The sequence below is a fragment of the Cuculus canorus genome, chromosome 14 (assembly GCF_017976375.1).
Source record: "Cuculus canorus isolate bCucCan1 chromosome 14, bCucCan1.pri, whole genome shotgun sequence".
NCBI lineage: Eukaryota > Metazoa > Chordata > Aves > Cuculiformes > Cuculidae > Cuculus > Cuculus canorus.
This window is the reverse complement of record NC_071414.1, coordinates 16,264,537-16,286,883: the sequence shown is the minus strand read 5'-3', so window position 1 is coordinate 16,286,883 and position 22,347 is coordinate 16,264,537. Positions and strand designations below refer to the sequence as shown.

The 22,347-nt window shown below is 45.3% G+C and overlaps 1 protein-coding gene across 2 annotated transcripts in view; it reads right to left on the bottom strand.

The window, feature by feature from the left end:
* Nucleotides 1–212: 212 nt before the first annotated feature.
* Nucleotides 213–22,347, bottom strand: part of KLHL3 (kelch like family member 3) — a 46,560-nt gene continuing 24,425 nt past the window's right edge. For both annotated transcript variants that reach the window (XM_054079735.1, XM_054079736.1), the window contains exons 5-15: nucleotides 20,413–20,575; nucleotides 17,314–17,423; nucleotides 12,371–12,487; nucleotides 11,143–11,292; nucleotides 8,870–8,987; nucleotides 8,158–8,355; nucleotides 7,223–7,324; nucleotides 4,929–5,057; nucleotides 1,453–1,593; nucleotides 1,098–1,241; nucleotides 213–843 (exon numbers count right to left, since the gene is read on the bottom strand). In XM_054079735.1, the coding sequence (XP_053935710.1) occupies nucleotides 815–843; nucleotides 1,098–1,241; nucleotides 1,453–1,593; nucleotides 4,929–5,057; nucleotides 7,223–7,324; nucleotides 8,158–8,355; nucleotides 8,870–8,987; nucleotides 11,143–11,292; nucleotides 12,371–12,487; nucleotides 17,314–17,423; nucleotides 20,413–20,575 (1,401 nt within the window). In that variant the 3' untranslated portion in view covers nucleotides 213–814. The remainder of the gene's footprint in view (nucleotides 844–1,097; nucleotides 1,242–1,452; nucleotides 1,594–4,928; nucleotides 5,058–7,222; nucleotides 7,325–8,157; nucleotides 8,356–8,869; nucleotides 8,988–11,142; nucleotides 11,293–12,370; nucleotides 12,488–17,313; nucleotides 17,424–20,412; nucleotides 20,576–22,347) is intronic.

The following is a 22,347-nucleotide window of genomic DNA, read 5'->3' as shown; positions in this document are numbered from 1 at the left end:
CTGGGGCCTTCAGCACAGCTGAAACACATGGGTTGGGAATATTTTCTATCCACACAACATTTGTTTCACAGAAGCAATAAACCCCATCAGAGCAGCACATGTTTTGTGGGGTTGCAAAGATTTGTGTGGTTTAGGTGCTGAGATTTCAGCCCCAGGGAAGGCACTGCCCAGCAGGTCCCGTCACACACAGCAAACAGCATTCATGGCAAGTAGAAAAATCACATGGAATTTATTTCCACCATACGACAAACATTTCAGGGATACATACAGTAGTCCAGTGGCATATACAAACGGAGGACTGAGACAGTGTCACACTCGAGCCAGAGCACCCTGTTCCAGTCCATTTCTGCTGACTGCTTTCCTTGTTTGGTACTCACTGCCAGGAGTGAATGAAGTCCACCCTCCAGGCACAGTGAGTAAATAGTTCAACCGATGATGTGCACAGAGCACCAGTAGTGAAGAAATCCAGAAGTGTTTGTTTTACTCGCACGCCCAAATGTAGCCTTTTAGTTTCACACAAGAAATTCCGTGCCTGCAGTTCAGGCACAGACTCAGGACACTGCCATTGAGAAGAACAGTTGATTGCACCACAGATAACAAGCAACACCTCGTGTCTAGCATGGAACGTGTCCCCAGAGGGATTTTCGCTTTGCTACTCAATCCACCGCAGAGCAGATGATGTTTGTAACGCATCACTTGTCATGCTAAGACATTAACAGCAATGAGATGGGTCAAGTCAGAGGTCAGTCATCTTCCCAACACCACCTAGCTGGATTCACTTCACTTCTGTTCCTCACATTGGCTTGATTGTGTGTCACAACGGTTTGTGAATCACAGCCACACCTGTTGTAAGAATGGACAAACAGGCACAGTTATTGTAGGAGCAGGTCCTGGGTTGCAATGTGGCTAAGATCACTCTGCAAAGCCAAAGAGCAGCAACAGGCTGGCAGAGAGAGGTGTCTGCTATTTCTATGTATGCTCCCTCTACTGAAAGCAACATAAAACATACAGAAGTATAAGATTAAAGCTTCTGGAGGCACAGCCCTTGACTTTATGAACGACCGCAGCTGTTGCAAGCCCTCCCACTGACTATTTACCTGCGTAACTTCTCCCCGTGCTCATGCTGGTTGGTAATAATGTCCATTTGTCCGTGATGGGGTTGTAGTATTCCACCGAGGCCAAATTGCAGGAACCATCATCTCCTCCCACCACATAGAGGAGACCATTCACCGCACACACACCTCAAAGCAGAGCATAGATGGTTAGACATGGGCTAATTCATCCCCCACGACACATCTCCTGCCATATTTCGATTAGTTCCAAAGCAGATACCTCATCTTCCATTTTTATCACTATCTTACAACACTGATAACTTCCAGTGCTAGCACATTAATTACACTAAAAACCACAGATAACTGCAACCAGACACCACAGAGAGGCTTTTGTGGTTACCTGCATTTCTTCTACACATATTCATGTCTGCTACTTGCTTCCAGGTGTTTGTTCCTGGATCATAGACTTCCACGCTCTTCCTTACTAAGGGACCATCGTGCCCCCCAGTAGCGTACAGCAGCCCGCTGAGAACACCAACACCTGCCGAACAGAGCCCAGCGTTAGCCAAATGTATAGGAGAAAGGGTTGCATGTCCCCAGATCTTCTACTGGCTATTGTCTTGGCCTCTCCAAGGCATTTCCAAAATATGGGCCACGTACGCCTCAAGATCATCTGGCACATGGCCATCTCTCCACCCAGCTGCACATGGCACTACAGAACACCTGTGTGGTAACGCCTGGCAGATGACTTATCTTTGAGGGCAGTGCCCCTTCTCAGCTAGATCTTAGTCTGTCTGAGATCAATAGTCTAATTCCATGACATTTGTCTGCCTTTATTCAGTCTCTTTGCACTGACTTGTCCTCTGTCCCCTTTGCCTCTCCGACCACTGCATCCCACCCCATCTTGTTTCTATCTGCTCGATCTTTTCTGCCATGGGGCCCTCTGTTTTTAGCCTGATTGCCAATTCCAGGAGCTTTATTTTCACTTTCCCTGCTGCTTTTGCACCATGTGGCTTCATCCCTTGGACACTCCTCAACAACTTACCAGCTCTAGTTCTTGAGCCTGCCACTGGGCTCCTCTCCCCCTACTCCTGCCCCCAAACATTGCAGCACCACTTGGCACAGATCAGGTGCCTCCAAGGCTAACTTCCCAGCCACTTTCAGAAGCCCCTGGCTCAATCTCTGGGAATGACAGGGATCTGAAGGATGTTTCTGTCTAATATTAAGTAAATTAAAATGTTCACCAATCCATGAGAGTTAAAACTTCCAGCAATACATCTTCATTAATAGGTTCAAAGGCCTCTATTAAAATTAACAAGGTGGGATGTTAGTAAAACAGAAGCACGGATTTGAATCGCATCATTTCACCCATGGGCATTAACCAGCAGGACAGCCCCCACACCCTGTAGATGGACTCTTGCTGACAACTGAGGGAAAGGCGTGGAGCTAGAAAGGCACCAGCAGAGATAAAGACGGGCCAGCCTAAAACCAACAGGTTTTCCAGTTGGCCCTGGTGCAAATACCTTTCCTGTTTGCCACGTGCAGCACAGGGAAAAGAGAGGATAGGAGCAGTACTGCAATGGCAGCTGGAGAGCAAGCACCATCCCGACTCCTGTGCCATGGAAACATCTCCTAGTGGTGTGTCACATCCCAAAAATCTGAGCCTTGCCACTGTCAGCAGGAGCACAGACCACAGCAGTTACTGTGCTCCACCTGCAGAACAGCAACACGAGGCAGGGAGGAAAACCAGCTGAGCATTATCGTTCCTCCCTCACCCAAAAACAGACGGGCATCTAACTGAGACAGACTGATGAATTAGAACTCCAGCAGGCACACCACCCCTGGCTGGAAAGGAATGTTGCCACAGGTCTACCACTATCACCCACTTCTTCTGTGGATTTTCTTAACTTGCTGCTGCTGGGCTTGGCTTTGCCCAGCCATCCCTTGCTGCACCAAGAGGTGGGATTCATGGTTCATCTCATACAAACAGTGGTAATTAATTAACTGCCATAAATATCCACCTTACTGAGCAAAGTTCTCAGTCGTCTTGAGGTACACCAGCATGCAACTTCTAAAAGAGCAGAATACATCCCACTCTACATCCCAGCCCCAGAGCTGCACAAGGTGCCGCGCAGTTGGCAGGGGAATGGGAACTCATTTAACTGGTGAGGAAAGCCTACAACATCCAAGCCCAGCAGCATGGGTTTGCGTCTGACTATACTCAGCAGTTAGCAAAAAAATTTACACTTTTAAGAAATAATTTAATTAGTAAACTAATTTAAGCAAGTAGCAGAATAAGAGTCTGAAACACTTTAAGGCTTCTCCACCTAAAGCTGCTTCCCTGTGCAGTGAGACAGGGTACACATGGACGGGACATTCCTGCCAGGAGCAGAAAGGCCAGCGAGCCCAGCACTGCCAGCACCCACACATCCATCCACACAGCCTGGATTGGTTTCACCTCCAGGGACTTGGGGACATCCATCCTCACCTCCTCTAGATGTCAGCATTGGGACAGCAATGCAGGCAGCTCAGAACACAGTTTATCTCTGGAGCTGTACAATAAACAGATCGTGCTGCAGCCCCACTAGTGATGAGTGGCACTGGGCAGTCCCCTCCCTGCTGGAGGGACATCTGGGTGACAACCTTGAGGAACCTGAAACTCAGCTTTCAAGTAGGGAACAGAAAATTGCAAGGTTCTTTGGCAGGCGAGCAAGAGCATTCCTAATGCTGGATTTGTCACATGGAGATGTACTTGCAAAGCAGCACCGGGAACAGGGTTTCAAACAGAGAAAATTTACTAAAACCCATCTCACTGTAAGCACAAAAGTTTTGCTGTGCTTCAACACACTGTCAACTTCACAAGATACTCCTGTTCTCTAAGGCTGCAGCAAGCCAGGTTTAAGCATCAAGCAGATACTAAAAACCTCTTCAACTGAATTCAAACCAACAGTATCTAATCATATTTGCTTCACCCGGAGTTATGGGAAAGGTATTAAAGTGAGGAAAGAAAGATGGTGTGTAGAGAGCAGCCTCCCAAGGAGCTCAGAAGGAAATTCCCTCCACAACTTAACCTGCAGGGTTATTTCAGCCCCCACACAAAGGGCAGCCTCTGCGCTTGGCCACCACTGGGCAACAGCCACTCTGGCTGATCTAAAAAGAGAACTGCACAAATTGACATCAGGGAGGACTCACCGCACACCCTAAGCAATAGCACCAATAGTGACACGTTCCCTTTCACCTGAAGACAATTCTAAATGCAACTGATAAGAGCTTTTATCCCAAAAATAGAGGAACAGCCACAAGAGAGGACAAGTGCCCGCCTGGCCTAGCATCATGTAGTAAGTTAGAAACCATCAAGACCATAATGTAACCCTCTTTGAGCATGTCCTTTCCTCTAATCCTCCAGATCACCAACTCTCGCCAGCAAAGCGACACTAAAAACTAGCTTAGCAGTGGCAAGCACCCACTGGATGCTTGCAGAGAAGATCCAAAAGGAAAATCCTCCTGACAACCACCAAATGACAGAGAAGAGGAGGAGACATAGCTTGGCTTTCTAGTCCCTGGCTGGGCCTGCAGCTGGCGATTCGGAAAGAGAACTCCTTGCTTACGAGCGAGATGTACCTGTTCACGAGGCTACTTAGAAACACTGAGAATTACTTCATTAATCCAGAAATCAATTTAAATTTATCAGATTTTTAACAATGTCAGGGTGGCTGCTGAGGGCTTCCAAGCAATTATGTTTTTTCCCCTCATGGGAAGGGGAGGAAATAACAGGTTGCACTTGCCAGCCTAGCAATGCCAAAACACACTTCCTTTCCATGAGCAGAGGAGAAGCCAGCAATCTCTGCTCTTCAGAACACATCTTGGAGCCAGTACCTGCACCGCTGCGTCGAGTGCTCATGTCGGCTACATAGGTCCATTCGTTTGTGGCTGGGTTATACTGCTCAACGGTACTAAGGCACTGACGGGACGCTCCATCATAACCGCCCACGGCATAGAGCTTACCTGGAGAGAAGACACATCGGCATCAGCATTATGACTATGACCGATTTACTCTGCCATCACGCCTGACAACCCCCAGGCGACAACAGATCCCAGCTGAGGGAGGCCCCGGGAGACATGCCTAAACCTGCTGTGATGCCTGGGGAAAATCTGACCAGAGGGATCTGAAGTAGACTCGTAGCCAGGCAAGTCTGGATTTAAAGTTGTTAAAGCTGTCAACTAAGTCAAGGAAACAACACAACGCAAGCTTCAATAGAACGCAAAAGCCCAGAGGGTTTTCCAAGTGACTTATTGGTGCAGGAGAAGAGGTAACATCAAAGCACGTTCTGCTGTTCGAGTGTTTCCTCCTGTTCAGGTGCCACAAGGCAAGGTGTGCTGTCAAAGCTCAATATTGTACATTAATTACAATATTACATGAGCAATAAATAAGAAATAGCCTCTTATACCAATATCATACCTGCATGAAACCCCAAATTTCTGTACAAAACCCATGAATAAGACCTGTTTTCAATCCATAACAGCAGAGCTTGGCCACAAATAAGCTATGCAATCCTTTATCACATGAGACTTCCAACAGCCCTTATCATCTGCAGTCTTAAGCTTTTCCATCATCCTGTTCCCATGACGTTTGCAAGGCTCCAAGAACAGGTCCTGTCTTTGACTCCTATTCTCTCTCTCATGGCCTCCTCGGACTGTAATCATCAGGAGAGGTTTGCAAGGATCAGGTTTGCTGCTGTGCTCCTTATAAATGTTTCAAATTCTTATTTGTGCTGCTGGTTCAACCCACCCAACGTTAGTCAGTGAATCAAGGCAAGAGTGCCAGACAGAGCAAGACATGAAGTTCCCTGTCAGGCATCAATTATTAGATATTTTAACTACCCACAATTAATCTTCATCACGTTCAGACGAACACTGCGGATTAACTGCAGGCTGCAGCTTGTTCCCTACACTGACATGATCACCTCTTCATCATCATCACACGCCCTCATTCTTTTTTATCACGGACTCCAACGCATGCAACACTGACTTGCACTTCCAAACAAAGCAAAGGAAAAGAATTTCATACATCTCCACTAGAAAGCCTGTCCACAGAAACGCATCTCTCAAGCACGAATTTAATATTTGTTCCACATTCAAATGACTGACCCACTTCAGCAAATCCCACTGATCACCAGCGGCCCAGCACTTCACGAGCGTGGGACAGTGTTGAAGGAGATGTTTCTTAAATATGCAAATTTAACACAGCCAGTGCTCTTTATTCTGACTTTATCTCCCTCCTGCTTCTCACATAAACACATTCCATGTACATGAACCCATTTCACGTATCTCCCATGCACACGGTTCATAACAAGGCCTCTGCCAGCAGCTGCTCTGAACTGTATTAATGGGGAACTACTACAGCACGCTAAAGACAAGGTCAAATCAAATCTTTCACTTGCTTCAGAACTGATTTTGCTAAAGGAAGAAGAGGCTCCTACTTAAACTGCTCTTTCTCCTGGACCCAAACCAAGCTGCTCAGTTCCAACTCACTCAAGTTTGGTGCTGACACGTAGGTACCAAGAGCTGCCGCAAATCCCTCCAAGCACCCTCTCCACCCACCTCGCCTGCCTCGCGCTCCTGAGCTGCCGCAGCAGCGGTTGCCGTTGTCAGTCCCGGCTCATTTACAAACCAGAGCAAATCGTGCCGTGCATGCCAGCGAGCCTGATGTCAATAAACACAGGTTTTAGTATTCCTGCCAAACCACCACCTTGGGGCTCTGGGACAAACTACGCTCCCATTTCTCTTGCTGAGAAGACTTTCTGTGATGGGTACTCCATCCACACAGCATCTGCTGATAGAAACAGCACACACTGCATGATACTATTTGCTTTTCCAGGCCACAAGCAACTCAAGAAGAATAAGGATTCAAAGAAACCTGCACACACTTAAAAGCATTCATGGGAGGCACAAGCTGGTCTGATACGGGTCTGAGGCTCTTCAAAAGCTACACAATTTTTCACTAAGATAAAGAGGAGAACGGAAAAAGCTGCAGCAATTACATAAAATAAATCTTTACTAACTAGTCTAGAGAACAATTCCAGCAGTTCCCTCCTATTGCACTTAACCAAACAGGTTTCCATTTGACACAGTAATATTTGCTTGATAGAAATGGTTGCTGATTTTCTTACCCTCCACAACTCCAACTCCAACACTGCTTCTTCTTGTGTTCATGGGAGCCACAAAAAACCACTCATTGGTTTTATAGCTATAGGCCTCAACTGATGCCAGACCTAGTTAAAAAGGGGATACACAGGTTTTCTAATTAAAAAAAAAGAGAAGAAAAAAAGATTGATGTTGCACTTCCATCTGCCTTCCACCTCCTCCCAAGCCCATAATTCCCCCCCGACACTCCTGCAACCCAATTTTCTATTCCCTTGCCTTTCAGGCTGGGACCAGTGCATCAACACCACTTCTTCAGCAGCTGGAAAAACTGTTACCCCATAGCCTCCGCTCTTGGACTGCTGTCCCTCCAATGTGCTGGGACACCAAGGCGGAGCACAGCCAGATTCCAAGCCCAAAAATCCCACGTTCTTTCAATCATTACAAAACGTCTATGCAAAGGTTTAAAAATTCCTGAAGGCTCTCTTGCATTGTGCTCATCACCAGCTGAAAGAGTCGGTTTAGGGCTTAACCAAGTGGCAAAGCTCTAGACCTGGGGCAGAGGTGAAAATCTAAACATGCGGTTATGGCAACATAAATGCCAGGCACACATGCGCCATAAGAGGCCTTGCAGGCATTTTATTCATATGGCTATGAAAAACGTAAGTAAAACATGGAAAAAATCCCTTTTCAGTCCAGAAAAGGCATATTCGTACAGAGAAGGAGACTGAAAGAAGCGTATCACTAAAGAAAAAAAATTGGGTGAAATTCTCTGCAATTACTGATGGGTCAGAACGTGCATGTGGTTAATTATAACACACAGTAAACTCCACTTCTGGCTTTTTCTCTACAAAATAAGAAAGGAATGATGCAGAAACCTCACTAAAGCCCTGCAATCTTTGCAGTGGTCTCTGAAAACACTTTTTCAGGTCAGGCACTGTCTGGTTTTTGCTCAGCCACCTACCAGTGCTGCCATCAAAGCCGCCCACTGCATACAGGAGATCATTGAGCACAGCTGCGCCTAAAGTGCTTCGTCTTTCCTGCATGCTGGCTATGGACGTCCACTGGTCCTTCACGCCATCGTACACATCGACCGTCCGTACCCTTAAAGATCCGTTAAAGCCCCCGACAGCATAGACATTGCCAGCCATAAATACCACACCTGATAAAAGAGGAGACAGGTTTTAAGGACGTGTGTAAGACAGCAGGGAAGAACAAAACATGGGCAAGTCTTTAGTGTTTTCTAATGGTTAAGAGCATTGGCGCCAGGTAGGATAAGACATACATGTCATATGGAAGGTGAAATCCACATAAATAGATGTTAACACAAGGCAGAGATGGATTTCACACCTGAAGGAATCATTTTCTGAGCCAGAGAGGACACCAAGTGGCAAACCACATTCAAAAGCATCTCAGATTTCTTCAGAGGAACACAACTTACAGATCTGCTCTATATCACCCCACTCCTCAGCACCAAAAGTGGTGATTTTCACTAGGAAACCAGCAAGGAAAACTGGATCCTCCTGGGCTGCTGAAGAGGAAGGAATGGCAAAAAGAAAGAGCTGCTTGAGGCAGGGGGCACAGAAGGAGGCTGATGGGACAACTGAGGACACTCATCCACCCCTGAAGAGCTACACTCGGAAAACAAAAAAGGTTATAGGAAGTGTTCCTGTTACCTGCTCTGCATCTCCGTGAGGGAAGCTCAGCAACCTGATCCCACCGCTCCTCCTCAAAATCATAGCACTCCACACTGCGAATGGCTTTGGGCGCCTGCCCACCCACCACAATCATCACCTGGAGAGAGAAGACAAGAGCTAGAAAGCCTCAGACACCAGGCCAGGCAGCTGCTCTCAGCAAAGAAACCATTGGCACAACCTGGTCAAGAGTAACTGCCAAGAACATGCTGAAGGTTTACTAAAAGCCTCTGCAGGGGCGGGGAAAGTTATCTCCAATTTAATGCATGCTACATTTGGCAGCATCAGTATCATTCCTCACCATTTCCAAGGTGAACAACCCGCCCTGTTTCCCCATGAAACACAAAAACGCGTTGCACCACGGAATACACAAGACTCGCTGCAGAAGTACTAAGTGAAGAAGATCCCAGAGTAATTTTCAGAGCACTCTTTAGTCATTATCTCCACGGTGGAGCTAAAAATAATCGATGCCACTTTGCAAATAAAATCTGACAGCTGTATTGCCACCTGCAGGGAAGATAACACTCAGTGAAATCGCCGGGACTATTAAGACCCAGGGTGCTGGGCTGCTGAAGGAAGTGATTTGTCAGCTTTATTAAGGCTTTTGGCTGCAACATGTATTGATGCAAATCCAGTAATTATACTCTAAATTCCGTACAGATGGGGAAGATCTAGGTGAAGGTGATCAAGGGCAATCCCAGGAGCACAAAAAGCTCTCTGTCAGATCAAGTTAAAGATCCATCCAACCCCACGCTCCATTCCCAGCTGGAAAAGTGAGCAGACGCTCATCACAGCTAAGTCTTAGGTGGGCGCTGCAGACCAACACATGAACAGGAAGCATTTAAAACACCTGCACTTACAAACAGCTCGACCTGCACTTTGTTCTGAACACATCGCCTTTATCCCTGTACAGCTATCACAAGAGGATTTGCTCCACTTATCACAGCAAGTTGGCAGGAGCAAACATTACCCAAGAAATCCAATTTTTACAAGGCCGAGGACCTGAAAGCAAGATAACAGGGGCCTCAAATATAGTCAGAGAGGATGGGAAACAGGTTTCAGCCTCTGCAAGGCAGCTGTGAGTAGCTGAGGGGATAAGACTGTCACTCAAGGTGACTCGGGTAATGAGCTCAACTCCAATCACAGTTGCTTTAAAAGTACAGAGCTAAAAGTACAGACTATTTAAAGACTCGGAAGAGTATTAAAATAGTGAACTGTTTGATCTACAAAGATGAGAATGTCACATTAGAAAGCAAATTGAGTCTAAATTGGCAGCCTGACTCCTAGTTGTGTAACAGTCTCCCATGGAAAGCTGCAGAGTCTCACACGATTACAGAATTAGGAGATTTCACAGCAGACGATAATCCCTCATCAGTGGGACCAACAGATCAGATGAAAGTTTCTCAGTAACAGGATTGTTGGAAGATCATCACCTTCTCCCCTTTCTTTACAGTTAAAAAGAAAGGAGGAGAGACCTGCAGCAAATTTGGTTTCATAGTCATAGGTCATGCTATAGAACTCAATGGTTCACTGCTCATTTTATCTTTAACTGCTTTAGTCCTTGAACAAGGGTCACAGCAGCCCTCCATGATATCCTCAAAGCTATGTTCTACCAACTTCATCTCAGTGCCTGCAGGTGGGAAGATCACAATTTTTCTTCACGGAGAAAGTGGTGGCCAGAGCATCAGGAGAAATGTGGGGAGTAATAAGGATGATTTATTCAGTAGTTGCTTTGATTCTATTGAATTTCACTTTGGGCTTCCTGCTCATGGGTCTGGGTCCTGCTGCTTCCTGCTTTCCTGGCTTCTGATTATGAGACAGGAAAAGGAAAGACACCTACCATGACCCTCCTCAGCAGAGCTCCAAGGCAGTGCTACAAGCCAGCAGAAACCCCAGCCAACCCCCTGAGCACCGCAGGCAGCTGCTGCTCCTCCACGGGTCAGTGATTCTCAAGCCACAACTCCAGGAGCAACAGCTGTTCACAAAAACACTTGTGGCTGACAAAACATTTCAAGAGCAGACCCTTGCCCCTGGGAGGAGAGAGACTGTTTCTCGTAAGAGTTTATTTAAGTTTATCCAACCTAATTATGTATCCTTGGTGGGTATAGGCAATACTAGAAGAGGTAATAAAATACTTTGAAGGACGATCATGGAGTTTGTGAGAAGTAATGTGGCAATTACACAAGCTCCTTTCAAAGACAAAATGCCACCAGTAGTACAGTGTGAGGTGACATAAAGTGACAAACTCTGCTTACCTTTGGCAGGCTAACAGGAGTCCTTGGCTTTGTTCTGGGATTCTTTATCAGTTGCCTTTGATCCAGAGGAAGCAAATGATATTTCATGGCTTCGATAAGGAAATCTTTACAGGTGTTGTTATTCTTGATTAAAGCTTCTTCTTCAACTGTCTGAGAACATGCACACACACGAAAGATCATTTAAACTGAAGTACTTGGTGGCACAGGTCACAAGGAGATTTGTAGAAAGAACAGGAAATCTGGAATTTCTTTTCCAAAGAACCAGTGTAAAAAAAAATATGCAGAAGACAGACACAGACTTCCAGAGAAACACATCCCATAACATCCAAGCTCCTCACTTTCTCCCAGTATCACTCATGAACAGCAGTGCTCCCTCAGTTTTATCACCATCTGCCAGACACTTAACTCAGCAGAGGAGAACTCACCAGGAGTCTGGGTACAAAAGAAGTGATTACTTTTATTCGTTAGATTTTTTTTTAAGGAGAGTTAATATTTTTTTTCTTAACAGAAGACATATTTGAGAGAAAAAAAAAAGATATATGGTGAGTTCAGCTTGTGAATACCAATTTTATTTCAACTGTTTTTTTTAGACACATGATAAAAGAATAGTAGTTAAAGAGCCCATATATCAACCTCTTCCCTCGGAGATTCTTAGCTCATTAACAAGGCCCAGGTCCCAGGCATTAACTTGTCAAGAACAATCTCTAAGTCAGACAGCATCTCACCTGCCAGTCACAGACTCATCTCTATTCACAGAACACATCGTAGGCCAAAATTGTCACACATGAAGTGTTTTCAAGAAGCTAAATTTACCTGTGCTCTAGGAAAAAAAAAACTGTACAAGTTTATACCACCACCACCTGGGTATTTTCAGGATTTAAAAAAATCCCAAGATATTAACTTCTAAACACATCTAGCAAGAAGGGCAGGAGCTCTGCTCTTGGCACTGCTGAGGTCACATTTACAAGAAGGTTTCTGAGCAGGCACGTTCATTTAAGAGACCACTAATTTTTAGACTAGACTAGAATGGAATTGTTTGTGTCAGAAGGAACCTTAAAAATCATCTAGTTTCAGCCCCTTACTATGGGCAGGGACACCTTCCACGAGATCTCTCTTTACAGACTCCGTGACGTGTCGAATAAGCCATCTCAGACAAACAGCCAAGCCATTCATCAACGAGATACCAGCAGCTTAAGTGCAAGTATTAATTACTTATTTGCAGACTAACCTGTACAAGATAATCTCTGGGCAAAAGGGGCAGGCGAACATGCTCCATCAGTTTAGCCATGTGCTCTAAGCGAGATTCCTTCTCATAATTTATCCAAGAAATAACCGCTTCAAAGACCTACAAGGATAAAGAACAATTAAATAGAGAAGAGAAAACTGGCTTGAGCAGTCACCTACCCAAACTCAGGAACACTGTGATTTTAGAGTACTGAAGGAAGGAGGTGCAAGATCTTTATCAAACAGATGAAAAAGTCGTCACTATCCACAGAGCACAAGCACCACAGCAGCAACGAGGGGAGCTGACCACGCATATTAATAAGCAGCTTCACATCTAGATGTGCTGTATCGCTCTCAAAGCTAAGCGTGTGTCCAGGTCAATCTTATACCTCTTGGACATCAGTACTGGAAGGCAGCCAGGAAACTTAATTAGCCTACTGACATTTGCACTAGACATTATTCATTAAATCAGCCTCCTGGTAACAGAGATCGCCCCTCCTGAAGGAGTCTGGCCACACACTAAGTCACAACGTTCACCATCATATTTAAACACAGCACCAGTTCTGCCCACCTCGCCCCAAAACCCAAGCAGTCTTCAGGACACACCATGACACGTGCAGGAAAACCTCTGTCTGCAGCCATGCACGTGTTTCACAGCTAAAAATATCCAGATACTTCTGCAAGCAATCAAGAGCACCCTGGACTTTCTGGTCTGAACCCAAATCTAATTTTACTCCCAAATCCAAAACTTCGACTGAATGACAAACTGGGCACAAAGCAACCCTGTGCAGCAGGAGCTATGCAGAGCCCTGCACGACAGATGCAGGCAGAAGAGTCCTGCGGGGGTTCCTGGCATGCATATATGCATTTGCTTATATAACCGTGAGCCTCACTCCTCCCAGAAGAAAGGCCTGAAAATGTCACTGGGAGGCTTCCTGAAACAGCCAGCAAGGAAAGGAGAGGGGCTGCTGCAGTCTTGGATGGTGCACAGCAGGATCTGGATCCTCGCAGTGGAGTTTCCTCATGGAGTCAGAATTAAACCCTGACCCTTAACTCGCATCTACAGGCAAAAATCCCCTAGTGCTCTCGCTACCCAGGAACACAGCCCTCTCCTACAGCCCCCGGCTGTCCTGTGCCTGCCCTGGAAGGCGCTGCCGGCCAGCACACTCCGCACATGCCCTGGCTTTCAGCTTTCCAGGGTCACCAAATGGTCAACCCAATTTGCACAGATAATTTTTTCTTTCTTCCCATCCCTCCCACCACTCCCCAGGAAACCATTCTGTTGGGTCCAAGGTCACTAATTTGACAAAATTAACCAGAACTGAGGGCACCATTTCTCAGTCCCCAATTGTTGCAGGCAAACGTATTTGCAGAAGACACTGGCAGACACGTCCTCCCACAAAGGAAAGGCAGAATGGAAAGGGGTTTCCTCCTCTTTGGCTAAGCTTTGTACTTAAAAAAAGCACTACAGCGCCAGTCTCATTTCCTATGCCAACAAATGTTTTGCTGAACTGTTTGGAATTCAGGATGCTGCAGTGGGGATTTTTAAGCAACACAATGGGGAGCCATGCATTCAAACCCCAGCAAACCCAGAGGAAAATCACTATTACAGAACCTTTAAGTATTTGAAAATTAAAAGAAATAAACAAATAATTTCACTTTGGCTACAAGGCATTTAAAGCTGAAACCAGGCTGTTGTGAGAGTTTTAATTGCAAATGAACAAGGAACAAGCATAAAGCAAATGTTTAGCCAACAAATGTGCCTTTCATTAACCTCTTCTGCACAAATGCTGAGCTACAGAACAGGTCACAGGGCTGGGAAATACCCAACTACAGGCCAATATGACAGTGAATAGGTCTTAAAGGAAGGTAAAGCAAATGTTCATGAGGAATAAACTGTTTCCTTGGTGCTGGAGACCGACTCATTGTTAAGCATAAACTGTCGCTACCCTGCTGTGCCTACTCTGAAAATAACAGACATTTTAAAAAAGCCAGATTCTGGCACTTCCATTGGCTCAGATTCTTAATGGGGGGGAGAAGAAATCTTAATCCAAGTCAGCAATATCTCTGAAGGCCACATCTGTTTCCATGACTGCCATTCCCACCTTCTACACCAGCTCCGCACACTGTGCCCAATGTAGACTCAAGGAGATGGTTTTTTCCCAGCCATGCACGACTCGCTGCTGAGGTGTGATGAAAAGAAGCGATTACCCACACAGCTTTATTTAGAGCAGAGGCATGGGCCAGGTTAGTGGCTGGCACTCGCCTGACTGTAGGAGCAGTCCTGACCTTAGGAGAGGCAGATTTCTCACTTTATGGAACAGAAGCATGGAATATCCCTTTTCTGCACACTACTTAAGCAAAGAGCAAGCCCAAATGTTTTCACGGTCTCTTCAGCCCAAAATCCAGTTGTTAGATACTCCCAGGAGTAAGGACCAAACTGTGTATCAGGTTGTACTGCATGTTAGCAGGACAAGACAACGAGTCTGTGTGAAATGCCCAATGCAAAAAATCCCAGCCCTTTTAATTTCTTTCATCATTGTTCCGAGTTGGCAGGAGCCCTTCCTCAAGGGCTGGAAGCCCCTTATTTCACACATCATTAGTAAATATGAATAAACATCATTTTTTTATGTTTTTTACCTTGCTTGCACACACACTGTTGTAATGAAAGAGCCAATTAGGTCAGGTACAGAAAGCGTTCATAAAACTGCCTTCAAAGTACTCAGCTATAGCAAAAAGAGCAGGCAGGGACCAAAATAAACCTTTGCCCTAGGCCAAAAGGGCCTGTGTAACTGCAGAGGCTGGCAACAGCAAGGGGAGGAGAGGATAATCTTTGAATAAAGGGGAAACATTGCCAGCATTTTACAATTAAGAAAGATTTCAGTGATAACAGACAGTTTTTGCAATCATGACAGCCTGTAGATACACGTATGCCAAAATTTGTGGAGGTAAAGACTATATTTTATTAGGCCAATTGGTCTTAGTCAGGAGGTGGCAGCGGAAGAGGAGAACACCCAAGCTCTTGGGCACACACACATCGGAGTGAAGCATTATAAGGGCAATAATTCCCTCCCTGGCCTTGTTACCTGCTGGCTCAGGAAGGACTCAGCTACAACACTTCCCAATGATCCAGAGATGGCCATGCTCTGGCTCTCAGTCTGCAGCACACGTATGACACATGGTAAGAACAGGAACCCCTCATGAAATCTGGCTGTGACAACTCAGCTCTCAGATTATTAAAGTATTTGCCTACTTACATCATTTATTGCTTAAAAACATTTATTGCTTAAAAAAAAAAGAATTATCTATCCATCACATGTGCACATGCATACACAGTTATGTAGGTATGCATAGATACAGGCACATGCATATATGTTGTTAAAAAAACCTTTATATGTGTATATGTATGTGTATATCACACCCATGAGCAGATAGGAAGAACAAAGGTCAGGAAAACTGCTTGTCTGACATGAAGCTAATACAAAACAGCAGCCTACGAGATTCTGTCCTCAATTTTCAGCACTATTTTGGACTCCAGCACATATTTCATGTTTATGTTCCAATCCCATTCTCTGCCTCTCTCCTGTTATTCGTATCTGTTGAATGTACAGCTTATGCTTATATTTCCTTCCACTGCCTCGCATTCTCAACTTTTACAATCACCTAAAGAAACACTGGTTTTGATCGTATAAAGCTCAAATGAGGGAGGGAGTACTTCGATTTCTCTGGGCGCAAAGCCAATAAAAGCTTTTTAACAATGCTGCACAGGACTGGAAAAAAATTGGTTACTAAACTTGCACTTCCCTTTGCAGACTGCTTGGCTCAAACAAAGTGATTCTGCTGCGAGGTCACATCATTTGTTTTTACCCTTTTTGGCCCTGCCTGCATGGCACCAAGCACCCAGACGCCCACACTAGCCCCACGCCTGCAGAAATGCACTCCCAAAGCCTCCAAGTTTGCTGGCTCAGGATCTGAACGAGGCAACGCTGCATTCACACCTCACGTGGTACAGGTCTTCTGGCAAGCTTCACTGTCGGTATTGGCCCAAGTACCCACATGTCTGCAGCCCAGGGGGACTGAGAAGGATGGGTGCACACACCTGGACACAGACTGACCAGCTCAGGACCGACCAGCAGAACTAAGCACACCCAGGTTCAGCCCCACCACTCCAAAATGCAGCCATTCAACACAGGTCCTGAAGTTATGAGCCGCACAATCCTCAAGCCTCAATCCTGTAGCCTCCTATAAGCATTCATCTCCCCATAGCGATAATTTGGAGGTGAGCTGAAGGACTCCAGGCACATAACACTTCCCAGAAACCTGCTGCAGGTCCTGCAAGAAGCCCACACCAGAGGAAGGCACTAGATCTGGTGTTGACCAAGTGCCATAACCACTGGTCAACCTCCTTCCCAGGGCAACAGCCACACAAAACGTGCTGAATATTTCAACCACGAAACAATATTAACCAGTGTCTTTTTTCCCCTCTTCCACGAAAAATACTGATGATAGTAAAATAGTGTTTCTCTGCTTCCTTTTTGGTTGCGAGCCTCCTTTAGGTGCTTTGTCTGCTGTGCACCAGAAGCCCATAGTCTTCACTGGCCTAATGAAATTCACCTGGATTTGAGGTTTTATGGCAGGTTATATGAGCTTTACACCAAGAGCAGATGGGAAGGTCTTAGCTTTCCAGAGAGGGAAGGTATGTGTTTCTGTCCCCCAGGGCTTTTGGAAGAGATATGGATCTGTGAATCATTACATCCTACAAAGAACAAGCAAGTGAAGGTCATCTTTATGTGTTTTTAGGATTTGCATTATTTTTAATTTTCCTTTCCACATGATCTCTGTTGGAAAACAGCCCCTAAAGATCAAAACATGAGAACAGTTCCCAATGCAAGATCTAGAAACATTCCAGCATTCTTACATTCACTGTTGCTATACAATTTACTGTACCTTTTCTTCAGAGGAGACTGTGAGCTTGTCACTTGATATTAAACTGCAAACCTGGTCCAGACTAAGGCTAAGAAATTCTTCTCCTAGCATCACCTCAGGGAAGTGCTGCTCTGTTCAACAAATGAAAAGGGGGAACAGAAAATTATAATGAAATCCATGCTTTAAGTCACTGGAAGGATTATAGCATTCAGAGAACTGCTGTTCTTACAACTCTGAGCACCCGAGACAGACAACACACCGTGACTGCATGGCGGAACAGAAACACAAAACAGTCTCAGAGCAGATTAAAGAAATTTGATGTTATTTCAAGTAACACAAGTCCCATGAGACACTTTCATAAATGACACTAAATGGGAACTTAACTTTCTGCAGCAAAGCCAACAAGTACCTTCCAGTGGCAAACGTGATTGAAAGGGGCAACTGTGAAAAGCACCAATGTCTTTCTAAAGTAGTAAATAACCTGACCACCTCGAGATTTGATTCTTGCCCACTTGAACAAGTTAGACAGAATCAGATCTGCTCAACACCTGGATGAGAGACTCCAGCAAGGTTCCCTGATATTTGCAGGTATACAAAGGAAAGCCCAGTTTGGTGTGTATGCTTAGCAGGAAACAGTGAGCGATCCCAGGGCATCCAGGTGGATCTGTATGTGCAACGGGACACACAGAGATGGGCAAGGGGGGACTCTCAACCCATGCATACAAATGGAAAGAGAGGACAGAGATGATGATCCCACTTTTAAATTCTTACCCTAAAATGTACAAACTTAACCTTTCCCCTGTTCCAGACCCCCAGAACCTATCTTTCCCAGCCGCCTTGCCTCTTGTCACTTAGTCTGCAACTGTAAAAGTTTATTATTTTCGCTTTTTGCCTCCAAATATCTCTGCGCTGTAACTCTGGAAGCCACTAGAAAAATCGAAATACATCAATTCACATCATTACTTATAATCCCAAACTGGGAGACTTGTGACCAGTTGCCATACTGATCTAAAAAAGGAACATCGGATCTGTCGAGCTTTTCATTTAGCGAGTGGGCACCAGGAAAGAATTACTTTCTAGAAAAGAATTTTTAGATCGAAAACATTGTTAGCCAGCTGCAGACAATTTTAGTTTTGCAAGTATTTGTTACAAATCATGCCAATTTTATCTCACCTGCCACTTGCCAAGCCCCATTTATCTTTGACTGAAATACAGAAACATGAATCTCGGACACTTGATCTGAAGGAGCTTTTTTCAAGCCCTAAACCCTTTGGTTTTGAGAAGCTCAGATGCATATATTCAAAGAGCTCCTTCCGCAACAAGATGTGTCTCTAGTTTTCACCTCTGAAAAGCATTTTGTTTGCTAAAAAAGCCACACCACAGGGACACAAGCTAGCATAACTTCCAGAGAGGAGCTCCCTGGAGATCGCACCTCACCAATCTGGTGCTGAAGAGGGCATTTGGGCTTCCCCAACCATGGACCCTACTTGGTCTAATGAGAACCAAACCATCAGGGCTACGCCAAAGGCTCTGACTAAAAATAGCAGTATCTGGATACAGTCTAATACTCTGTTACAGTAGAAATCATCTATAAGATCTAATGAACTCTTCTGGCTTTAAATACTTGAGAAGCAGGAAATGCTCCCCACACACTAAGACGGATGCACTCTGACTTCTGGACACAATCTCCTATTCATCCTGGACTGGCATCTGGCAGTAGAAAGATATCCGATCTCTTGTTATGAGTTGGAAGCAAGTAAAAATATTTACTGATTTTAATAAAGTAACTTGTGCGGGCTTCAAGAAGGCTCCTCCACCTCCTAAAGTTATCCACTGGCCAGAACTAAGCACTTCTCAAGTAGCTGAGCTCATGCATGCGTGGACTCTTGAGCTTGGGGATTTCTGTCTTGGTTTAACGCTGTTACATAAACAACATGGTGAAAGGAATTTTAACGGCATTTTTATTAATGGAGTTCCATTAACATTACATGGGCTGTTGTACTAACTGGGACTTATGAATGCAAATAAAACAACAAAGCAGACTTTCTAATTGCCAAACAATGAAATAAATATACAGTGAATGCATTGCTTGTTGGGTTACAGATTAAACAGGGCCTGGAAGCATGGATAATGAGATATTACAAGCAAGCCTTTACACAATTAACCATTCCTTACAGGGTACCTTTTCCTCCAGGGGATAATACAGCCAGAGCAGCTGAAAAGGTTTGACTTTTATTTGCAGGAGAATAGGGAAGGACTCAATGGGCACATTTTTATTCCCACTGAGCCTACTTATGGTCCCATTAAGGACAAAACCATACTAAGGAAAATGCTTTAGGACAGAGCAGGTGGCTCTGGGAGACAGCAGGTGTATCCCCCCCTATACAAATAGATAGAAAAGCAGAAAACCAAACTGATTAGAGAAAACGATCAGCTTCTCTCAAACAGAGGCCAAGGGCTACTCTGCCAGAAAAGACTGGAAAAGTCTGGTGAGCTAAGAGCATTGGGCCGCTTGGAACAGCTTTACATTTAAAATATAGAGGAGGAATGCTGGAAACCACTTAAAGCAACCCAACTTAAAGCAACCCAACACACTCACTCTCAAGGAAATAAGAGCCTATCCACCCTTGGCGTAAGCGGCCATTGCTCCATGGGTCAGAGGCCACAAATGCATTACAATTTCAGCTGAGCGTTCCCACTCCCACCCACAAGATCTAATTTCACCAAGTGCCATTTACTGCTGGAATGCACAAAGCCCTCAGCACAGCCTACTGCTCTCACGTGGCAGTGTACACAGGGAGGACACCAGCACACCAACACTGCACTGTTGAGCATGCAGCCAGAGAGCTTACTAGGAACATGCAGAGGAACTGTTTTGTGGGCTGGGATCCAGATAAACAGGGGTTTTGACCTCCTTAGGCATTCCCTGTTACCAAACACGTTTCACAATTTGCAGCATCACAGAAAGCTTCAAGTCAACAACCCAGTAAAGTACTCGCTTCCCTGTTCTAATGCTGGAAGAACAAAGAGACCAACCAAGATGTGCTGGTCTTGCTCAGCCTCGAAGTCATTGTATCTGGAAATAGGTTTAACTTGACAAACCGACAACCTTTTCCTCACCTGCATAGGCATTTGCCTGCTGCAGCAGCTCAGTGCATGCGTGCACATCGGCAAAAGCTCGGATTCCAAGGCAGTTCGTGGGATGCAGCTGGGACTGAAGAAAGTCACAGCAGTTTTTTCTAACATCCATCAATTGCAATAAACTAGCAGCTGGCAACAAAACCTGCAAAGGCAAGAAAGGGGAATTAGAGCTAGCAACAAAGAAAGTTTGATTCACAGCTTGCACAAGTTCTCCTTCAGACAGGCCACATCCCTGTGGGGGTACAAGGAGGAAGGTTACAATTTTAGCGCTATCTGTATGCAGAAGATCCCTGTCTGTGCTCTAAGAGATGGAAACAGCCATCCCATGCTGGGCAAAGCATAGCGAGAAGGTCTCAAAAGACCTCAAGGCAGGTAGGGGAAGGATAAAATGAAAGCAACCATGGATGCACCTAATTTCTAGCTTAACCGCAGGTAGGTCCTGCACACAGGTTTTTTTTTCCTGAACAGCTTTACAGAAGTATGCATTACCATCACATTCAAAGCCCACAGCTGTCCAGCAGTCCTCAAATCCTGGAACTTTCTTATTTCCAATAAAACCATACTGGCTTGTGGGCAGACTGCCCAAACTACCACAGCACAGAAGGAGTTCACAGCAAGCTCAAGCAGGTTTGGGTGACAGCAAAGCTCTTGGGAAAGATGGAGCCAACTGTTCAAGCCAACAGGCCTTGTTTTCACCAACACAAAATGCTGTGGATGCTTCAGCTCTATGGTTTGTGACTGCATCTGGAAATGAAGTACTGCTTTGTATCTACAAAACTAAGTTCAGAAAAGAAAGACAGAACTGGATCAGGAACATGACGTCTGCTGAAAAAAACACCTTTGAGGCCAGTGAGCAGGACAGGAAACAGACAATAAAGCCAGTCGGGATGTTACAGCTTATGACATCAGCTACTTCCTTTCTTATGTTGTTCAGCAGCTGCAGACGTGTCTTAACCCCGCTCTTCCATAGCTCTGCCTGCTTTACACATGTCCTTCCAACTGGGCATCTGCGCTTACCATCTGAGCACATATTTCCGGAAAATTATTTCCGACTCAAAAAAACAAGCAGTTGTTAAACCAAACAACTAGGTTAACAGCATTCACCTCCCTGGACCTCAATGGCAGAGAAAGGAAAAAGTTCCCTCCCTATCCCTGCCCCCACAATGCCATTCCACATCACGGCAGGACACTCAACCTGCCCCAGGACTTTTCTGAGCCACTGATGCAGTTCGGCTCCAGCCCAGCTGTACGGTGTCTGACTGCCGTCAAGCAGCCACCCCCCAACAGGCAACAATAAAATGCAGAAATCAATTAACGCAGGAGCCCGTTTTGGCCCAAGCCTCTTGATGCCAGGAGGAGATTAGTTTGTGGGTTTGATTAAATCAAGATAGCAATGCTCTTGCATTTTTGAAACTTAACTGCAAACCACTTTTATCTAGAACCATCTCCTTATATCAGCAGAAAGGTGAGCACCTGATTTGTGTAAGGGCTGTGGGTAGAGAAGTCAAGACTCCCTGTGAACAATCTCTGCCCATAAACCAGCCAGAGCTTCCTCCGTGCACCACTATCCATCCAATGGATGTGCCTGCAAATCCAGGTGGGCTGCTCCCCCGGAGTGTTTTGGGATACTGCCTCTACAACAGAGGGTACTCGCTACCAGCACTAAGATCCATGTGCTACAGCCTCCTGGACATCCCAGTACTGCTCCTTCAGCCTCGTGCTGGCTTGAGAGGGCAGCACAGAAGGAGCCTTATACTACTGCAGTTATTGGGAAAGGAGCATTTATCAGATAATACTTTTTAGAGGTAGGATATAAATAGCTTATGTGGATTTTGTCTTTCTTATTTCCCAGCTGAACGTCTCACCACTCATCTTGTTTTCACCAGGGAAGGCGAAAAGCAAGCAAAGGATATC